Source organism: Bactrocera dorsalis, chromosome 4 (assembly GCF_023373825.1).
Source record: "Bactrocera dorsalis isolate Fly_Bdor chromosome 4, ASM2337382v1, whole genome shotgun sequence".
Classification (NCBI taxonomy): Eukaryota; Metazoa; Arthropoda; class Insecta; order Diptera; family Tephritidae; genus Bactrocera; species Bactrocera dorsalis.
Genome location: NC_064306.1, coordinates 57,600,016 through 57,616,829, shown reverse-complemented (window position 1 = coordinate 57,616,829; position 16,814 = coordinate 57,600,016). Strand labels below are relative to the sequence as shown.

Sequence of the window (16,814 nt, the reverse complement as noted above, 5' to 3'; positions counted from 1 at the left end):
TTAATTTCTTATATAATTAATTGTATACAGTTGTCTGTAGGTATGTATGTATTTACCTATATGAGAAATATAGGGTGCGTTGTTTTTTATATCGGTGTGTGTACATTGAATAATTTTGATGAAAAGAACCTTGGTATGCCCTCTTTAGAGCCTCTCGACAAAAAGATGATATAGCTCTATTTTTGGTGCTCATGTTTCCCTTAAGATAGGCAATGATTATAGGATGTTTCCATTAAGATAACTAATTATTCTAGAATTGCCTGCTCATACCTTATTTCTGAAAATCTCTCGACGACAAAAGGTCAGGGAGAGTCAAATTAGCTGATTTGTGTGGTCAGAAAATGTTGCTTATGTGTGTCATCGGGCATTAAGAGAATTTTTGTTACAGAAAAGGTGCGCAGTTTGTCATTTCCTGTCGTCTTCATAAAGCCAGTAATGGTCCAGACCTTTCTCACGCATTTCTGGGTGGACATAAGGACTCCCATTAAGTTCGACTTTCATCGACTGTTTCGTTTCACTGGAAAAAATATAATATGATCCAAAAAAGGTTTTTGGCGCAAACCTCGATCCAAATAGTCATATAGGGCTGTTTCATGAATATCGAATGAAACTTCTGCTGCCCGCCAGAATATATATCACACCCTGTATCTCATTAATATCAGTGATATCGCTTATTTTTTAGCATTTTATTCACCTACAAGCCCGTATCATTTGGCAGACTTCATGTCGGCGCTGCCGTCTCTAGTCATTGTTTATGTTTGTGACGTTGTCAGCCGGCGACATAATTGAAATTCTAGCTTCGGCGTCCTGCATACTGAACACTAGCCGGTACTTAAGTACAGTATTTAGCAGACGAATGCATATAGTATAAATATCAGCAAATCTTTACATCTGCATATTAAAGAACATCCACACATACTAGATTTACATATGTACCTGTCATTTAAAACATATGTACAAGTATGTATATCCAACAGTTAGTTAGCATTTCTCAATCCAGTGTCAATAGTACATTTTAATTTGTTATTCCTAACATCGGCGTTGGCTATAAATAATTCAAGCGTTGCCTTGTAAATTGATCATTAACAAGTTACTTTGGTATTTTTTGTTTGAGGCGCTGCCTTAAAATGCGTCCAGCCGGTTGGGTATGTTCGACGCGTCCTCAGATCTGTGGCGAATACCTGCACATACACGAAGCTGTACATTGGCGTACTCACGTGTGTACACTTTCTATTGCTATTCATGATGCTATCGGTGCGATTGAGAGCTCTTTGAAAGGGCTCTCGTCGCAAATGGCTGTCAAGGGCTTATTAAGATAATTACAATTGAATAGTGATTGACATAAAAGTGTTTTTTTATGATATACGGGACGATGATAATGTTAGAACTTTCCAATAGAAAAGGCATTGGTTTGAAAATTTAGAGCAAATAGCGCGTTGCTGAACTATACTGGAAGCTCATGATATGCAAACTATTAGCAGGTCTAATTTACTTTTCATCACTTGTTTGAATAGGAAAGTTGAATGATTCTAAGAACTCGTGCTATCCGAAACAAAATGAAAGGGTCTAGCCCCTTAAAATCATTAAATCTTGTTGATGTTGGAACAACTGTTGACCCCTTAAGTTGTCTGCGTCTCGTTGCAGTCGTAATAAGACTTTTCGCTTTAAAGTGCTAGAACATTTTGGTTTACAAGTCCGTTATTTTTGGCTTCGAAAAATGTTCGGAAGAAGGCAGATACTGATCCAACTTGTTGAAATTGTTGAGGCTATTCCCGGTAGTTATGTATATAAAATTAACCCATGAGCACGATTTCAAGCATTTTTAAAGCTGAGGTCTACGCCATAAGCAAATGTGCAGAGATTAGTCTAAAGAAAAGCTATCACTTGAAACGTATTGTCATTCTCAGTGGTAGTCAAGCGACATTTCAGTCGGTTGAAATGAAATCAATGATGTTACGAGAGGAGCTTAGGAAAGAGGAAAAGGATTGTGGACATCACCACTTGTAATAAATGTTCGGGCTGCGCCAGGAGAGGCTATTTCTGGGTGAGTTCGATATAAAATGGTGTAAAAAACTAATCGTTCTCCCAGGAAAGCAGTATCATAACTTCCGGTCTTAGACCAAGCGTCCTCTGGGTAGCCAAAAAATATCCGTTTAAAGGCGAGCTAAAGTGGGAAGGTGAAACATCACTCCCCAGGATTTAGGACCAGTCACGTAAAAATCACCCCCAAAGAAAGAAAGAAAACAGCCTCGGATAAGAGACCCCCCTTTTCTGACGACCACTGCAAACTCATTAAAGATAACGATTTAGGAGCATGCACCTGGAATGTTCGGTTCCTTAATTGGAAAGGTGCCGCTGCCAAGCTGGTTGACGTCCTCGTCGGAGTAAAGGCTAACATCATCGCTATCCAAGAAGTGCGATGGACGGGACAAGGACCGAGGCGAGTAGATCTTTGTAGCATTTGCTATATTTCAAAGTGGAAGTTGTAGATAACTTCGTCTATCTTGGAGCCATCATTAACACCAACAACAACGTCAGCCTAGAAATCCAATGCAGAATATATCTAGTCTACACTGGCTAGGTCAATGGATAAAAACTCTGCAGTTTTGATAGTATTCGACGCAGTACCCGCCGGGAGAAGCAGAGGAAGATGAAGACCTCAACTCCGTTGGGATGACCTGCTCGAGAAGGACCTGGTTACTCTCGGAATCACCGATTGTAAACTTGTAAAATCTGTTGTACTCGTAAATTATTACCACGTAAGCCGTGTCTACTCCACTAAAGAAGAAGAAGTTCCACCGATCTGTGTCATTCCCAAAATCAAGAAGAAAATATACCAGATTATATATTCTTTGATAGCTATGCAATCGTAAGAAGAACTTAGGCTATCGGGAAACTAAAACCGACAGAGAACATATCATCAAGATTAACCCAGAACCTTTTACTATCTCTTTGATTGAACTGAGTTGATAGAAGTGTTGTGATGTGAGACCATCGTGGTAAATTTTTGCATTACGTATGCTTGTGTGGATTGTGTTGCTATGGAGTTTCGTAGATAGTGAGTTCCCAAATAGCTTCCGGTTTAATTGTACTAGAGAGAAAGATGTGAACCTTGCACCGCCTGCCATCGTTTGCCTTTGATAAAATTTATGTGAGGAGGCACTTGGAACATTCGAGAGAACTTTTCTCCGCAAGATCTTTGAAGCCGTCCGCGTTATCGAAGAAGATGGAACCACGAACTGTATGAGCTCTACGGCACCATGAATAGTTAAGCGCATAAAAATCCATCAAATGTGCTGGTTAGGCTATGCCGTTCGAATTAAAGAGGATGATCTGGCTAAAATCTGCTCCGATTCGAGACTAAAGGGTGGACAACGGAAGCAAAGCGCCCACGCATCCAATGGAAGGACGAAGAGCAGAACTGTCTGCTCCTGAGATGTGCAACTAGTGTGATCTTGCAAAGGATAGAGGCAATTTCCGAATTTTTGTGCTCTACGCCCAGTCAGACTCACAGTTGTAGGGTTAAAGAAGAAAAAGGTGGACACCAGGCTGAGTTCCTGAATTTAATGATACTAATTTTTTTTTGTTACGGATCTCCGATATTTTACGTTTGCGTTAACGGAATTTTCTGTTTTTAAGCGCTAAATAGGAGTCTGCGGAATTCTATGAGCTTCTCACTTGTGTTAAGAACACAAATACGAGAAGCCATTTCATTTCGTTTAAGCGAAGAAGCTTCGTAGTACCGTTATCTACTGTAAACCCTGAAAACCAACAGCTATACTGTCTAACAAGTGCAATTCGAGGCAATCGAAATCGGTCTAAACTTTTCTAAGATCAATTCATAACAAAAATCCCTTCGTGTTTCCCTGTTGAAACCATGTAGTCCTACAACTCTAAACAGTACCGTGCCTCCCACTACCTTCTCCTTTTTGTTTTAAATTCTCTCAGTTATTAAGTTTATTTAAATATTCTTGTGTGCTCCACGCGCCATGCAGGAGACGGCCGAGAGTCAGCGACTTCTCGGGCACATTGAAGTGTGCCAAATGCGATGCACGTCTCGCAGGCAATTGCTGCCAGCGACTTCTTGAATTATTTTTTGTTATTGTTGCTCGTATTATTGCGCCAAGCGTTTGTTATTGCAGTGCGATGATGGCATCGCTGTTGCCGCCGCTGTTGTTGTTGTTGTTGTTGTTGCTATTTCTATTACTGCTTGTGCTGCAATAAATCGGCAGCAACACGTAAAGTCGATTGTGTGTACACAAATTGCAAAATCGTGCTCGACGACTGGCGCTGCTCATACGATGAACCCGTGTATGTGTGTGTGTGTATGGGTGTAGCGTGCTAAGCCATGCGGCATGATGCATGTACGAGACGCTGGGTCGCGATGTGGCGTATTGTGCGCTGGGGTACCGCGTCGCCTTGGGTCGCACCAAATGTCGCCGATTGCCGTTGCTGCCGCCGAGTGCTTGTTGTGCAGCTGTTGCTTTACGCGGCAACAGCTTCGAATGCGACTAGCTGGCGATTTACGCTTGCCATTTGTGCGATTAGCGCATCGAATGAGCGTCTGCAAATGAGTGAGCGGCACTGAGTTGAGCGCAACTAAGTTGAGAAACATTAAGTTGAGCGAAGATGAGTTAAAAAAACATTGAGTTGAGTTATCTTGTCTTGAGCGCCGCAACGCCAACCAGCTGTTTCGCGATATGCGCTGGTTTGGCGCTCGTGTGCTCCATCGAGCGCGCGCTCCCACTCAGCGCGTGTCTTTCATTTGGCGCTTGCTCTCAGTGAGTGACTCTGTCCGCGCTGTGCTGTGGGGTAACACCATTCGCGCCACACACGTGGCTCCATCGCGCTCAACATCGCGTTGAGTGAGTGCGCGAGCGAGCCAACAATACAGAAGCCGCAATACATACACACACACCTTTGCGCTGATGTTGCTGCCGTCTAAGTGTGTGTGTGTTGGCGCTGCGCTGTATTGTGAATTTTGCTTGCTGCGATTTGAGCCAATTTCGTATTGGCAGTTTTGTTTATGCCGTCGTCACAAACGTCGCGTACCGCCCGAAGCGTTCGAAGTGCTACACAGTGTAGCGTCAGCAGCAGCTTGTAGTGCAAATAGCAAAAATTGCCGTCGCAGTAAACAAAAAATCACAAATTATTAAAATTTTAGTCGAGCAGCCAGTGCACTGCTTGAGCGCACCGTCGGCGCCAAAAGCAATAAATTAATAAACACAACTAATTTTGACTAATTAAAGGGTGTTATATTTGTGGAGCGGCCATGTGAAGTCATTATTATTGCTTTTACGGCAAATCTTGTATAAATATTTTGTCTACACAAGCAAAAAATGCTTACGAGCCGCAAAAAATTTCTTTGACTGTCTGATTTGTTTTTAAAGCTTTGCACTTTTTTCACCTTTTTTTTCGTCTGCTTTAATTTCTGTTATCGCGGTAGCAACTGTTGCTCGTCGTTGTCGGTATAAACGTTCGTTGTTGCTGACGCGCGCGCTTTTTCTATGGCTAACTGATGCTCGGCGCTTTTCGGTGGGCTGACAAAAAATGTCTAAAACAGCAGAAAATCACAAAGCGCTGTGAAAAAATTGAAATGACAAAGTGCTGGGCTTAAGCGTATGAAGGTAAAAATGTGTTGAAAATGTGTGTGTGACTAGACGCAAAATGAAATCAAAGCAAATGCATGGATTATGAATAAAATTTAATATTTGAAAAAAAATTAATAAATAAAAAAATAAAAGAACATCGAAATACAGTGAAAATTAATGAGCAATAGAAAATTTCAAACTGCAAAAACAACAAAATTAATTTGCGCGCAAATTTCAATAAAAAGTGTTTCAAATAAAGTGAACAGCATGTGTGTCAAAAACAAACAAACAAAAAATAAAAAAATTATAACAACAGTATTTTGTCTAAAATACAAATTTAGTTGAAGCAAAAAAAAAAAAACAAAAAAAATACAACAATAATATTTTTTTTATAAAACTCATACGAATTTGGCACACCTAAAATGTTGATTTTATATAAAAGCGTATCATTCATGAAAAATGAAAAAAAAATTAAATTAAGAAATTCGCAAAATTACAGTTAATAACTGTTTCATAGCCAAAACAACGCCAACAACTTGCCACAAATGCAAAAAGCAGCCACTCAAAATATATTGTAATTTTGTTATTTTTTAACACTTTGCTGAAAATGTTGACAATAAATTGAAAATCACACGAAAATTCACCAAAAAGTGCAGAAAATATTTTTTTATAATTTTTGCTATTTTTAAAACCTTAAAGCTGCGTAAAAAACCGTCGGCGTTTTTGGCTGTTGTTGCGATTTATGGTTTTATGAATGGAATTTTTGTGATTAAAATTAGTTACGTTTGATATGCAGCTGTTTAAAATTAATTAACGGTAAAAATATTAAAAAAAATTATATAAAAATATTATCACAATATTTTAAAATTAAAAAAAAATATATAAAAATGTACATACATACAGTGTATATTTTTTATTAAAATATTTTTAAAAAATATACTTCGAACGGAAAACGAAAAGTGAAAAATTGAGAATTGTTAAAAACTAAGTATTTGCATATAAAATCATTTTAAAGCAATAAGTTATGCGTAAGACGGTAATGTCAGAAAATATAATTAGGATTAATTAAAAAATTAATAAATAAATAAATTAAATTAAATAATTAAATCTTCAAGAAATTTAATTAATTACAAAAAATATTAAAAAAGAATATTAAAATTAAAAAAAAATATTAAAAAAAAAAATAAATAATAAATGAATGAAATAAAGTAATTAAAAAAATTAATTATATTATTAAAAAAATATCATTAAAAATATAATTAATTACGAAAAATATTATAAATTAAAAGAAAAACTTTAAAAAATAAATCAATTAGTTAATTAATTAAAAAAAAATAATTAAATTATAAAAAGTTTAATATCCAAAAATATTAAAAACTAAAAGAGAAATATTAAAAATAAAAACAAAATAATTAATAAATAAATGTAATAAAATAATTGAATCGTCAAAAATTATTATTACGAAAAATATTAAAAATTAAAAGAAAAATATTAAAGTATAAAAAAAATTAATAAATAAAATAAATCAAATAATTAAATTAAATAAAAAAGTTAAAATAGTCAAGAAAATAAACAAAAAATCACATTCAAGTAGCTTGAAGCTATAAAATCCTATTGAATAATAAAAATTTTAATAAGAGGTAAACAAAACTCAAATATTTTATGCTCGGTAATTTTTTTTTTATCAAAACACATTAAATTTTACATATAAGAACTGCGTGCATATATTGCAATATGGACTTTTGATTTCAAAAAACAAAAAAAAAAATATTTTTACATAAAGAAGTGCAAAATATATCGTTAAAGTGGGCGTCGTTAAAAATCAATGCTCATAAATTAAGATTTAACAGTTTATATAATAAAAACCATGAAATATAATTTATATATTGAATTTTCAAAACCAAACAAACAAAACAATACAGCGAGAATCATAAACAAAGCAAAAATATTATTTTTTAAGAAAACAAGAAATAAGAAAAATGTGAAAAAACTTAAAGATATTTATAATAATATTCATCGTGTGCAAAAACTGGCTAAAAGCGAAGACAACTTGCGTTTGTTATTTAAAAATATTTACAAAAGTGTTTTCAAACTGTATTTTAAAGCCTGTAAAATTATCTCCATATAACATAGACAAAACCACACGAATGTAAAGTTAGTTTAGTTACAGTTTAGTCGATGCAAAAGGACATCCTTTAGCTCTTTCAAGCAATATTTTATCGCCAATGTAATTAATAACACTACTGAACAAATCTGAAGGCAAAAACTTTGTATAAAGTATTGTACATATGAGCTATAACATTCCTCATCTTTCTGGAAAATTTATGAATTCAATACCAAAAGGACGCCGGCTTGGCGGCCAAGAATGAATCAAGACATTTTTTCATAATCTTCTCTGAAGTGAACCGTACTTCAGAGAGGGCTATCGTCCGGAATAAATGGTATTTAGAAGATCGAAAGTCTGAGTTATAAGGTGGGTGAGCCAAAACGTTAGAAATGACTGTTCGAGGGACTGTGAGTTCTCCTTGTATTTGACCACATTCTTCTAATAAAGGGTTTTCCATAAGAGCGCTACAAAAGTTGCTGGGCCATTTCGTGAGATAACACGTTCACCAAACTAAGTTTTCAATAAATCGATTGTGAGATTCGCTGTGTAGCGTGTGACGCCGTTCTGTTGGAACCAAATATGGTCCGTAGTGTCCAATATTTGTTTATCATTAAGCGCTAGTGATTTGAAATCACAGTAACGTGCCGGTCTTGATCATCACGGAAGAAGTACGGCCCAATGACGCCGCCGGCCCATAAATCGCACTAAACCGTAAGTTTTTTGGTATTCAATCCCAATCATGCAGTGCGTGTGGATTGCTCCCTGATCAATAACGCATATTTTGCTTATTGACGAAGCCATTCAGCCAGAAATGAGCATCATCGCTGAAGATGATTTTTCGCTGAAAATCCCGATCATTCTCAAATTGTTGCTCAGCCCAATTCCCGAACATACGACGATTTTGGTGGTCAAGCGGTTTCAGTTCTTGCGTTAATTTGATCTTGTAAGGATGTAGGCCAAATCTGTTTGCAAAATTCGCCACAACCACGTCACAGAGTGAGAACGCTTGAGAGCGACGTGTAAGAGACTGATTTGGGTTTTCCTCAATTGATGCGCTAGCAATAGCAATATTCTCCACACTACGGGCACGCACTTTTGTCTCACTGACACGGGAATATTTTGTACTGTGCCTGTGGATTAAAATTTTCCCACTAGATGCTCTGTTGTTGATCTGACCGGACGATTATGACGACCATAAATTGGACGTGGCGCTTTTAAAGTTAAGACTACTGAGTACGAATTTCGGTGGTAATCTTCAATAATTTCGACTCGTTATTGGATCGTATATTTTTCCATGATGAAATGGCAAGCCTTACTTAAGAGTAATGGCAAAAAAGCGGGAAAAAATATGGCGTCATTTACTGTCCCTATCGGTCTACTTTTGTAGCTCTCTATTGCAAACCCTTATACTTCTGTTGCTCATCTTCAAACTTTTTTTAGACGCCCAGGATGTTGTTCGTCTTCCAAGCCAAAATCACATGTTCGAACATTGCAACAATTATGGATGTCCTAATTTTAGATTAATGAGTATATTAAGCTTGAAATAATACACTTTAACATTAGTTCCAACTTCTTTAAAATCGAGTAATGGTTCGAAACGTCCTAAAACTACTCACGCCACATTATTTTGGCTTCAGTTATTGTATAATTTTTCTGCTAGTTAAATAATGTCTTTCAAGCATATAGATTGAAAAATATCGCAGTATGCCACTGCTAGCATAAAATGCAAAATCAAAGCCATATGAGTAACAATGCAACAAAACGGTAATTTGCAGTTATAAACTGGATAAATTCAATGCAGATATGTAATTCAAGTAAGGCCCACAAGCGCAGCGACATTTCGCAGTTACGCGGTGCGTTCAAGCATACACATCAAGCGTGCAGTGCTTGAGGGACACCACCGAATCAATCAGGCGTGACCAACGAGTGAAGTAATGTGACGAAAGCAACAACAACAAGGCATTGAAAATATGCATAATTTCAAAAACAAAAAAAAATGCAATCATAGCAAACAATAGAAACAAAAAAATCATGCTTGAGTAAAATCAGCGCAAGCGACACCATAGCAACGAAGTCAAAAGTTGCAGCTGCAGCTGAAAACTTTACAGTTATTTTATATAATTTTTATTTTTATTTCGCGAGACAATCAATTGAATGACTGTTTGACAAAGCGCCTGAAAGCAGCGCTTACAATAATAGAAACAATAAGCAAATTAAAAGCAGTAAAAGCAACAACAACAAAAGCGCAAGCAAAAAACAATTATAACTGTAACGCGTGTGGGCGCAAGCGAGCGCCTGCTCAATTGGCAGCGGTGTGTGTTTTTTGTTAGTTGCTATATTGTTGTTGTTGCACTTGTTGTTGGCTCACTCTTGTCATAATGAAATGTGACGGCTGTTGTTACAGCCGCAGCGCGATATGCGGCGATAAGTGATGCCACCAGCGGAATCGTACGCAATGCCGTCGCTTTGACGCAACGCGCGCGCGGCAGCAACAAACGCTTCTCGTCAAGTGTAACGGCGATGCGGCGCTGAGCGAGATAACAACTACACACAATGTAGAAAAAATTAAAAAACAAGTTGGAAAAAACTGAAAAACCTGCTGTTGCTGATTTGCGCTGCTGATAAGGGCGACAAAGAGCCGATAAAGCTGATAGGCGCGGAAAAAAAAAAATAAAAACAAAGCTAATGTATTATAACAGTGAATTGTTGAAAGTCTCGTAGTAAATACAGCATAAAAAGTGTGGAAAAAAACATAAAAATAATTTAATATAATTTTTCAAAAAAATTTCTATCGTGAAATCTGCAAACTTGCCGACGGGTAAACAATATTTTTACGGTGATCTTTTCTTGACAACAACAAGTACAAGAAAAAGCTCTAATACCATTCACTTGTGCATTTTTTGAATAAAAACAAAAACAACAACAACGAAATGTACACAAAAAATCTGTAATACCATTCAGTGGTGTATTTCTTGAAGCACAAAAAAGTATAAAAAGATCTTATCTTTATTTTGTTCGCTAGTGACAGCTTCATGTTATAGTGGTCCGATCTGTCCGATATTTATGGCTTGTAGTGTTGCCTTGGATAATAATCCATGCCAAATTTAGTGAAGATACTCGTATCTCCTCAAATGACAAAGTTTGTCCTTCAAGAACTTGATTTTGATGGTACAGTTTGTATGGTAGCTACATGCTATAGTGCTCCGATCTGTAAACATTTTTCAAATATTATAGCTTTGCTTTGGATAATAATCCACGCCAAATTTACTGAAGATATGTCGTCAAATAAAAAATTTTTCCATACAAGGACTTGAATTTTATGGTTCAGTTTGTATGGCAGCTACGTGGTATAGTTATCCGATATCGACAATTCCGACAAATGTGGAGCTTTTTAATGAGAAACGAATGTTTGCAAAATTTCAGATCAATATCTCAGAAACTGAGGGACTGGTACGTGTTTGTAGAAACTGACGGACATGACTAAAACGACTTTATAGGTCTTTATCGTTTCCTTCCCGGACAAACTTCATAGAAAACTAAATATAACATGTTTTTGACATTTAAAAATTAATTTAAAAAAGTGGAAGTAAATTTCTTTGAAGCATCAAAATATAAACTGAAAATTTGTGCTAAAAAAGTTTTGACAAAAAATATTTTTGCGAACAAAATTTTGAAAAAAAATTTTCAAAAAAAAATTTGGTAAAAAGAATACATTTTAAAAAGTGGAAGGAAATTTCTTTGAAGCATCAAAAAATAAACAGAAATTTTGTACCTAAAAGTTTTTGAGAATTTTTAAATAAAATTTTTTTGTAAAAGAAAAACAACAAATGATAGTATTTCTTTAATGTTTTTTTATATTGTAAAAAAGGTTTCATAATTTTTCTTTAAAGAACCGAGAAGTATATTCTTCCAAAGCCAGTTTTTGTACATAAAAGTTAAGAACTGTTTCTTAATAAAAAAAATTATTCAAAATAATAAAAGACTAACAAAAATCTAAATGTAAAGAACAAGTGTATAAAATCAAGTGAAAAATGTTAAATCACCGACTTTTTAAAAAATAAATATATTTGAAATTTATTACAAAAAATTATATATATTTTTTTTTGTAAATTTGAAAACAATTTTAATAATTTTAAATTTAAAAAAATCGTACTTTTAAATTCGAAAAAATGTTATATTTTTTAAATTTGATAAAAATTTTCATATTTTTAAATTTGAAAAAATTTCATATTTTTAAATTCGATAAAAATTCATATTTTTAAATTTGAAAAAATTTTTAAATTTTTTAAATTTGAAATTTTTTTTTCAAATTTTTAAGTTCGAAAAAAATTTCGTATTTTTAAATTTGAAAATTAAAAAAAAAATCAAAATTTTAAATTTTAAATTTTTTCCAAATTTTAAATCTCACCAAATTTCAAATATATTTTCTTTATATAATTTTAATTTGTTTTTCAGCTGATCGTTCAAAAAATTAAATTACAGTGTTTAAAAATGCATATGAATAGTGTTGAAGAGTGCCGTAAAAGTGTAACTGTAAATTAATTTTTGCGAATAAAAATTAAAACAAACAGTTTTCAAAGTGAGCGAATTTTTAACAGGAAAAGCAAATAAATTCAACAACAATTTCAGCACTTAAAAAATAGTAGCAGAAACAGCAACAACATGGATTGTGATTATTCGAAATTTCTATATAAACGTAAGTGATTTTATTACATAAAATAGTTATTTTCAAAATCTATAGCGTTTAATAATAGTTAAACGGCCAGTTCAGTTTTTTTTTTACTAATTTTCTCAAATTCAATGCAGACTTGTTCCTTACCTATAAACAACTTCAGATACTGCATTGAATACATTGAACACTAGATTATTCAAAAATACTAGCTTTAAGAGAGAGTACCTATCGCATTAACCCTGACTTTGAATCTGCTCGTTTGTGTTGATATTATTTTTTTCCGTCGCAAAAGAGCAAAATATTATGAAATAATGTGAAAGCGTCGCTTATGAGCTACTTCAAAACCTCACAGGCGTAGTTATATTGAAGAAACTATTTTCTCTTATGTTAGATACAGAGTCTGTATTACAGACCCCATATATGTAGGTATATCCCACCAAAAGTTGAAAACTTGTAGCAGACTTACAGATTTTTCGTTTGCGGGCATATCCACTGTTCCCATAGAAATAACAATTTCTACCACTAGGATTCCTGCTCTATAATTTGTGCACCATTATACTGGTTACGACAACTTTTCCATAAAATCCTTGCTTATCTTCATTTACGAGGATTAATATATCGAGACAAATATATCAAGTAAGATATATCCATATGAGCAAAAAACAGTAAGACTTTGTTCTTAATTTATACTGCAAAATTTTTGTCATCCCCTTTTAAAGTAATTACCCTTGGCCTCAATACTCTGGTGCCAACGTTTTTATCAAACCTCGAAACAGTTGTTAAAGTAAATTTCCGGAATAGCCTTAAATGCGCGTAGTGATTCACGTTTAATGTCTTCAATTGACTCAAAACGGTTTCCCCGGAGCGGTCGTTTGAGTTTGCTGAACAGCCTGAAGCCACATGGAGCTAAATCAGGCGAAAACGGTGGTTGCGGCACGATATTGGTTGAAAGTTTGGCATGAAAATCAAGAAGAATCAATGCAGTATTCAGTTGTGAGTTGTCTCTTTTTACGAATAGCTTCACGCATAATATTATTCCTTGTTGACAGTTGCCGGTCGAAAGAGATTCAGTTTTGATTATCGTAGAAAAATGTTAAGATAACCTTGATTTTTGACCTGCTTTGACGTATTTTTTCGGCTTCGGCTTACCTTTGGTTCTGATTTTCAAGGACCTTTTTCGTTCATCTGAAGATCAAAAAAATGTTTTTCGCCGCCAATCCTCTTAAAACTAAGCCATGAAAAAAGCTAAGAAGAAAAATTTCAGATTCTACGAGAACTTTTCTCTATGAATATAAATCATACTTTGGTCAGCTTGAATTTGTACTAGACATGAGACTACAAAATTCTAAGCAAAACTCTGTTTATTATCATTCGAAAGAACATTCTTATAAATTTTTTTCGAAGAGTATCGTTTCAAATGTTGGCCGAGGCTACGTCTCAGATGACTCATCCGTTGAGTCCAATTTTCGATGCTTGTTTAAGCATTTGGACTGCTAATTGGCGAATGACACGAGTGATGTCTTGCTCTAAGGTTTGAATCGAAGCAAGATTGTCCGCATAAACTTTAGACTTTATATATCACCACAGGTAATATTTTAACGGTGTGATATCACACGATGTTGCTCACCGAAGTGTTCTCTCAATAAATCCATTGATTGATGCGATGTGTGGGAAGTGACGCCGTCTTGTTGAAACCAAATGTCGCCGAGATCACGAGCTTCAATTTCAGGCATCAAATAGTCGGTTATCATGGCGCGATAACGGTCGCCATTGACGATTACGTTCTCACCGGCATAATTTTTGAAGAAATATGGACCGATGACTCCATCGGCTCACAAACCACACCAGACCGTTGTTTTGGTTGAAATTGCAGCTCTTGAATATCTTCAGATTGCCTCTTGTCCCAAATGCGACAATTTTGCTTCTTTACATACATTGAGCCAGAAATGTGCCTCTTGGCTGAACAAAATTTGGTTCGAAAACCTCGCTTCTTCTTGGAACTTTTCAAGAGCCCAAAGAGCGAAACGATATGACTTGGGAATGCCGAGCGGCTTCAGTTTTTGCACAAGCTTTATTTTGTAACACCGAAATTTTTAGGCACCGAATCGACTCTACACGGTCTTCGTGTACACTCTCAGCTACGGCTGCTATATTTTCTTCACTGCGTGCTGAACGTGTTCTACTCGGTCGAATATTTTCCAATAATGAATGCAAGATGGATGATGGTGTTGCGAATAGAATGCTCAATAGGTCGATTGTATTGATCATAAGTTGAGCGAGAAGCGCGAAATGAAATGTCAAACAATACTGAACATAAATAACATGACAGCTTCACACGACTCACGCGTGATCTGTCAAAAGGTAAAAGACTCGGAACTACAAAGGGATTTTATGCGAAGATTTTTTGTGGCAAGATTTCCTTCGGAGATTTTCCGTTGTTTGCTGAGAGACAATCGTTAGTATAAATTTTTAATTTTTGTTTTAAAGTTTAGTTGAAGAGAAATCCAGCTGCTGCATAGCGCCGATTGAAGGTCACCCAATGCCAATTTTAAATTAATATTTACATTTTTTAATTAAAGTAAGAATTACCGTTAATATTCCGCCAAAAACTTGGCGCCATTAGCGGCAGAGAAAATCGCAGCTCGGTAAATATTTACTCAGCTCGGCGCGCAGTGATTGCTCCATTAAGAACAGTTTATGCCGCTTCCACCGCCAAAGGTGAGCTACTCAATGCCGGCAATTTTTTAAACAAAATAAGTGATTTTCACAAAGCAAAAAAATATTAAAGAAAAAAATAAAAATGTAAAAAAAAATCAATGTGGAACTGTTTGCATGTTTGTGTGTGTATACGCGCCGCTGATTTCGGCCGGCGAGGCGTTGTTGCTGCCACCGCCTAGTGCTAATTGCGGCAATTTGGCGCTTGTTGCTTTGTTTTTGGGCGCAGCGCACGCACAAAACGCTGAAAAATCGACGAAAAAAACGTCCAGCTAGTCTGGTTTGTTTATAAATATAGCAATTTGTTTGCGTGTGTGTGTGTGTGTGTGTGTGAGTAGGTGTGTTTGCATGCTGGGCAGGAGTTGTGGTAGAAATATAACATAAATTTAAATTGTTTTGTGTACCAACATGTATATATGTAAGCTATATGGGCACTCAAATGGATGTCTATATGCATATATATCTATATTTATATATATATCTATATCTATATATGTATGTATATATGTAACTCTTGTTGTCAGCTGGCGGCGTGCTCACACCTTTTGTGTTCACTTTTGCCACTTAATGGACCTCCTTGGCGCGACACACATACACTCACACACACACACATGAGTGCACCACATAAATATTAATCCCACATGCAGCAGCAGCAACAAGTACAACTAAAAACAACTGCGGGTCTGCGTGTCTCCAACAGCCGTCGGCAAAGCCCCATTGACTCGCCTTTGGGCTAATTTTTTGGCATTGCCTGTAAATATTAGCTTGTCGCTTGCTGTTGTTGCGCGCTTTGTTGTTATACATTTCGACAAAATATGATGAATTGTTCGCCTTTGACGCTCGCTTTGTGCGCTCTTTCAGCGTCTTTTTGCGTTTCATTTGAATGCGAGCGAAAATCATTTTTCTTTTTAGCTTCTCACCTTTGTGGCCAATTTCGTGCAGCTTGTATCTTGGTGGAAACATAAATGGTTGCACATGTGCCTCGTATATACATAAGCATATGTATGTACATGCGGGTGTATGTCTTAATATATATTTATGTGTGTTCACACCCACATGTGGTGTCTTTAAGTTATTTATGCGCACAGGTTTAAGAATTGATTGCCCCGAAAGCGTTTTCGTACCTTCTAATTGAAATTTGTGGCAGCAATTTTATGTTGAATGTACATATGTTTGTCTGCATATATGTACATATGTATGTGTTTTGAGGTAATTATTTTGCAGCTAAAATAAATAACTTATTTTTTTGAATATTGCTTTTCGGCTAATTTTTAGTTTTGTCGACGGTGTTGCCCTCTTTTTAGGTTTAACAAACATCGAGAGTCTACTTGTGGTATATCAATCCAATTTCCTATACATGTAGCTGAGGAAAACAAGAAAAAAATAACGTGTACTTATAGTAGCTTGCACCGAAGCAATAATACCCTTCACAGATGCATTTATTAATGTATAAAAGGGTATAGAAACACTCTTTATCTCCATTGGATCGATCAGTTTGTTTAACTGCTATATGATTTGAGCAAAACCGTAAAGCCAGGGAGGACAATCTTACCCCAATTTCACCAGATTGGCAACCAATCGATTGTGCGTCGTCCTCTAGCGCACTAAAGTTGGACTTATGGACCTCCAGTAGGTTTGATCGACAACCAAAACCTATGCGGCTACGAGATCTTGCTGGCCTAAAGTGGCCGCAAGAGATCATCCGAACTACTTGTTCTTAACAATGTTA

The 16,814-nt window shown here is 35.7% G+C and overlaps 2 protein-coding genes across 3 annotated transcripts in view; one reads left to right on the top strand and one right to left on the bottom strand.

Annotated features, from left to right (window-relative positions):
* Window positions 1–16,814, top strand: part of LOC105230740 (protein scalloped) — a 315,018-nt gene that overhangs the window by 28,672 nt on the left and 269,532 nt on the right. The window contains exons 1-2 of one of the 2 annotated variants that reach the window (XM_049455639.1): window positions 4,996–5,627; window positions 12,154–12,394. The exons of the other annotated variant lie outside the window; for it this stretch is intronic. Coding sequence (XP_049311596.1) covers window positions 12,361–12,394 — 34 coding nt within the window. The 5' untranslated portion in view covers window positions 4,996–5,627; window positions 12,154–12,360. Of the gene's footprint in view, window positions 1–4,995; window positions 5,628–12,153; window positions 12,395–16,814 lie in introns of those variants that run through there. 2 annotated transcript variants of the gene reach the window in all.
* The window catches only part of LOC105225714 (AP-1 complex subunit gamma-1), a 309,867-nt gene that overhangs the window by 78,645 nt on the left and 214,408 nt on the right, over window positions 1–16,814 (bottom strand). The window lies entirely within an intron of this gene.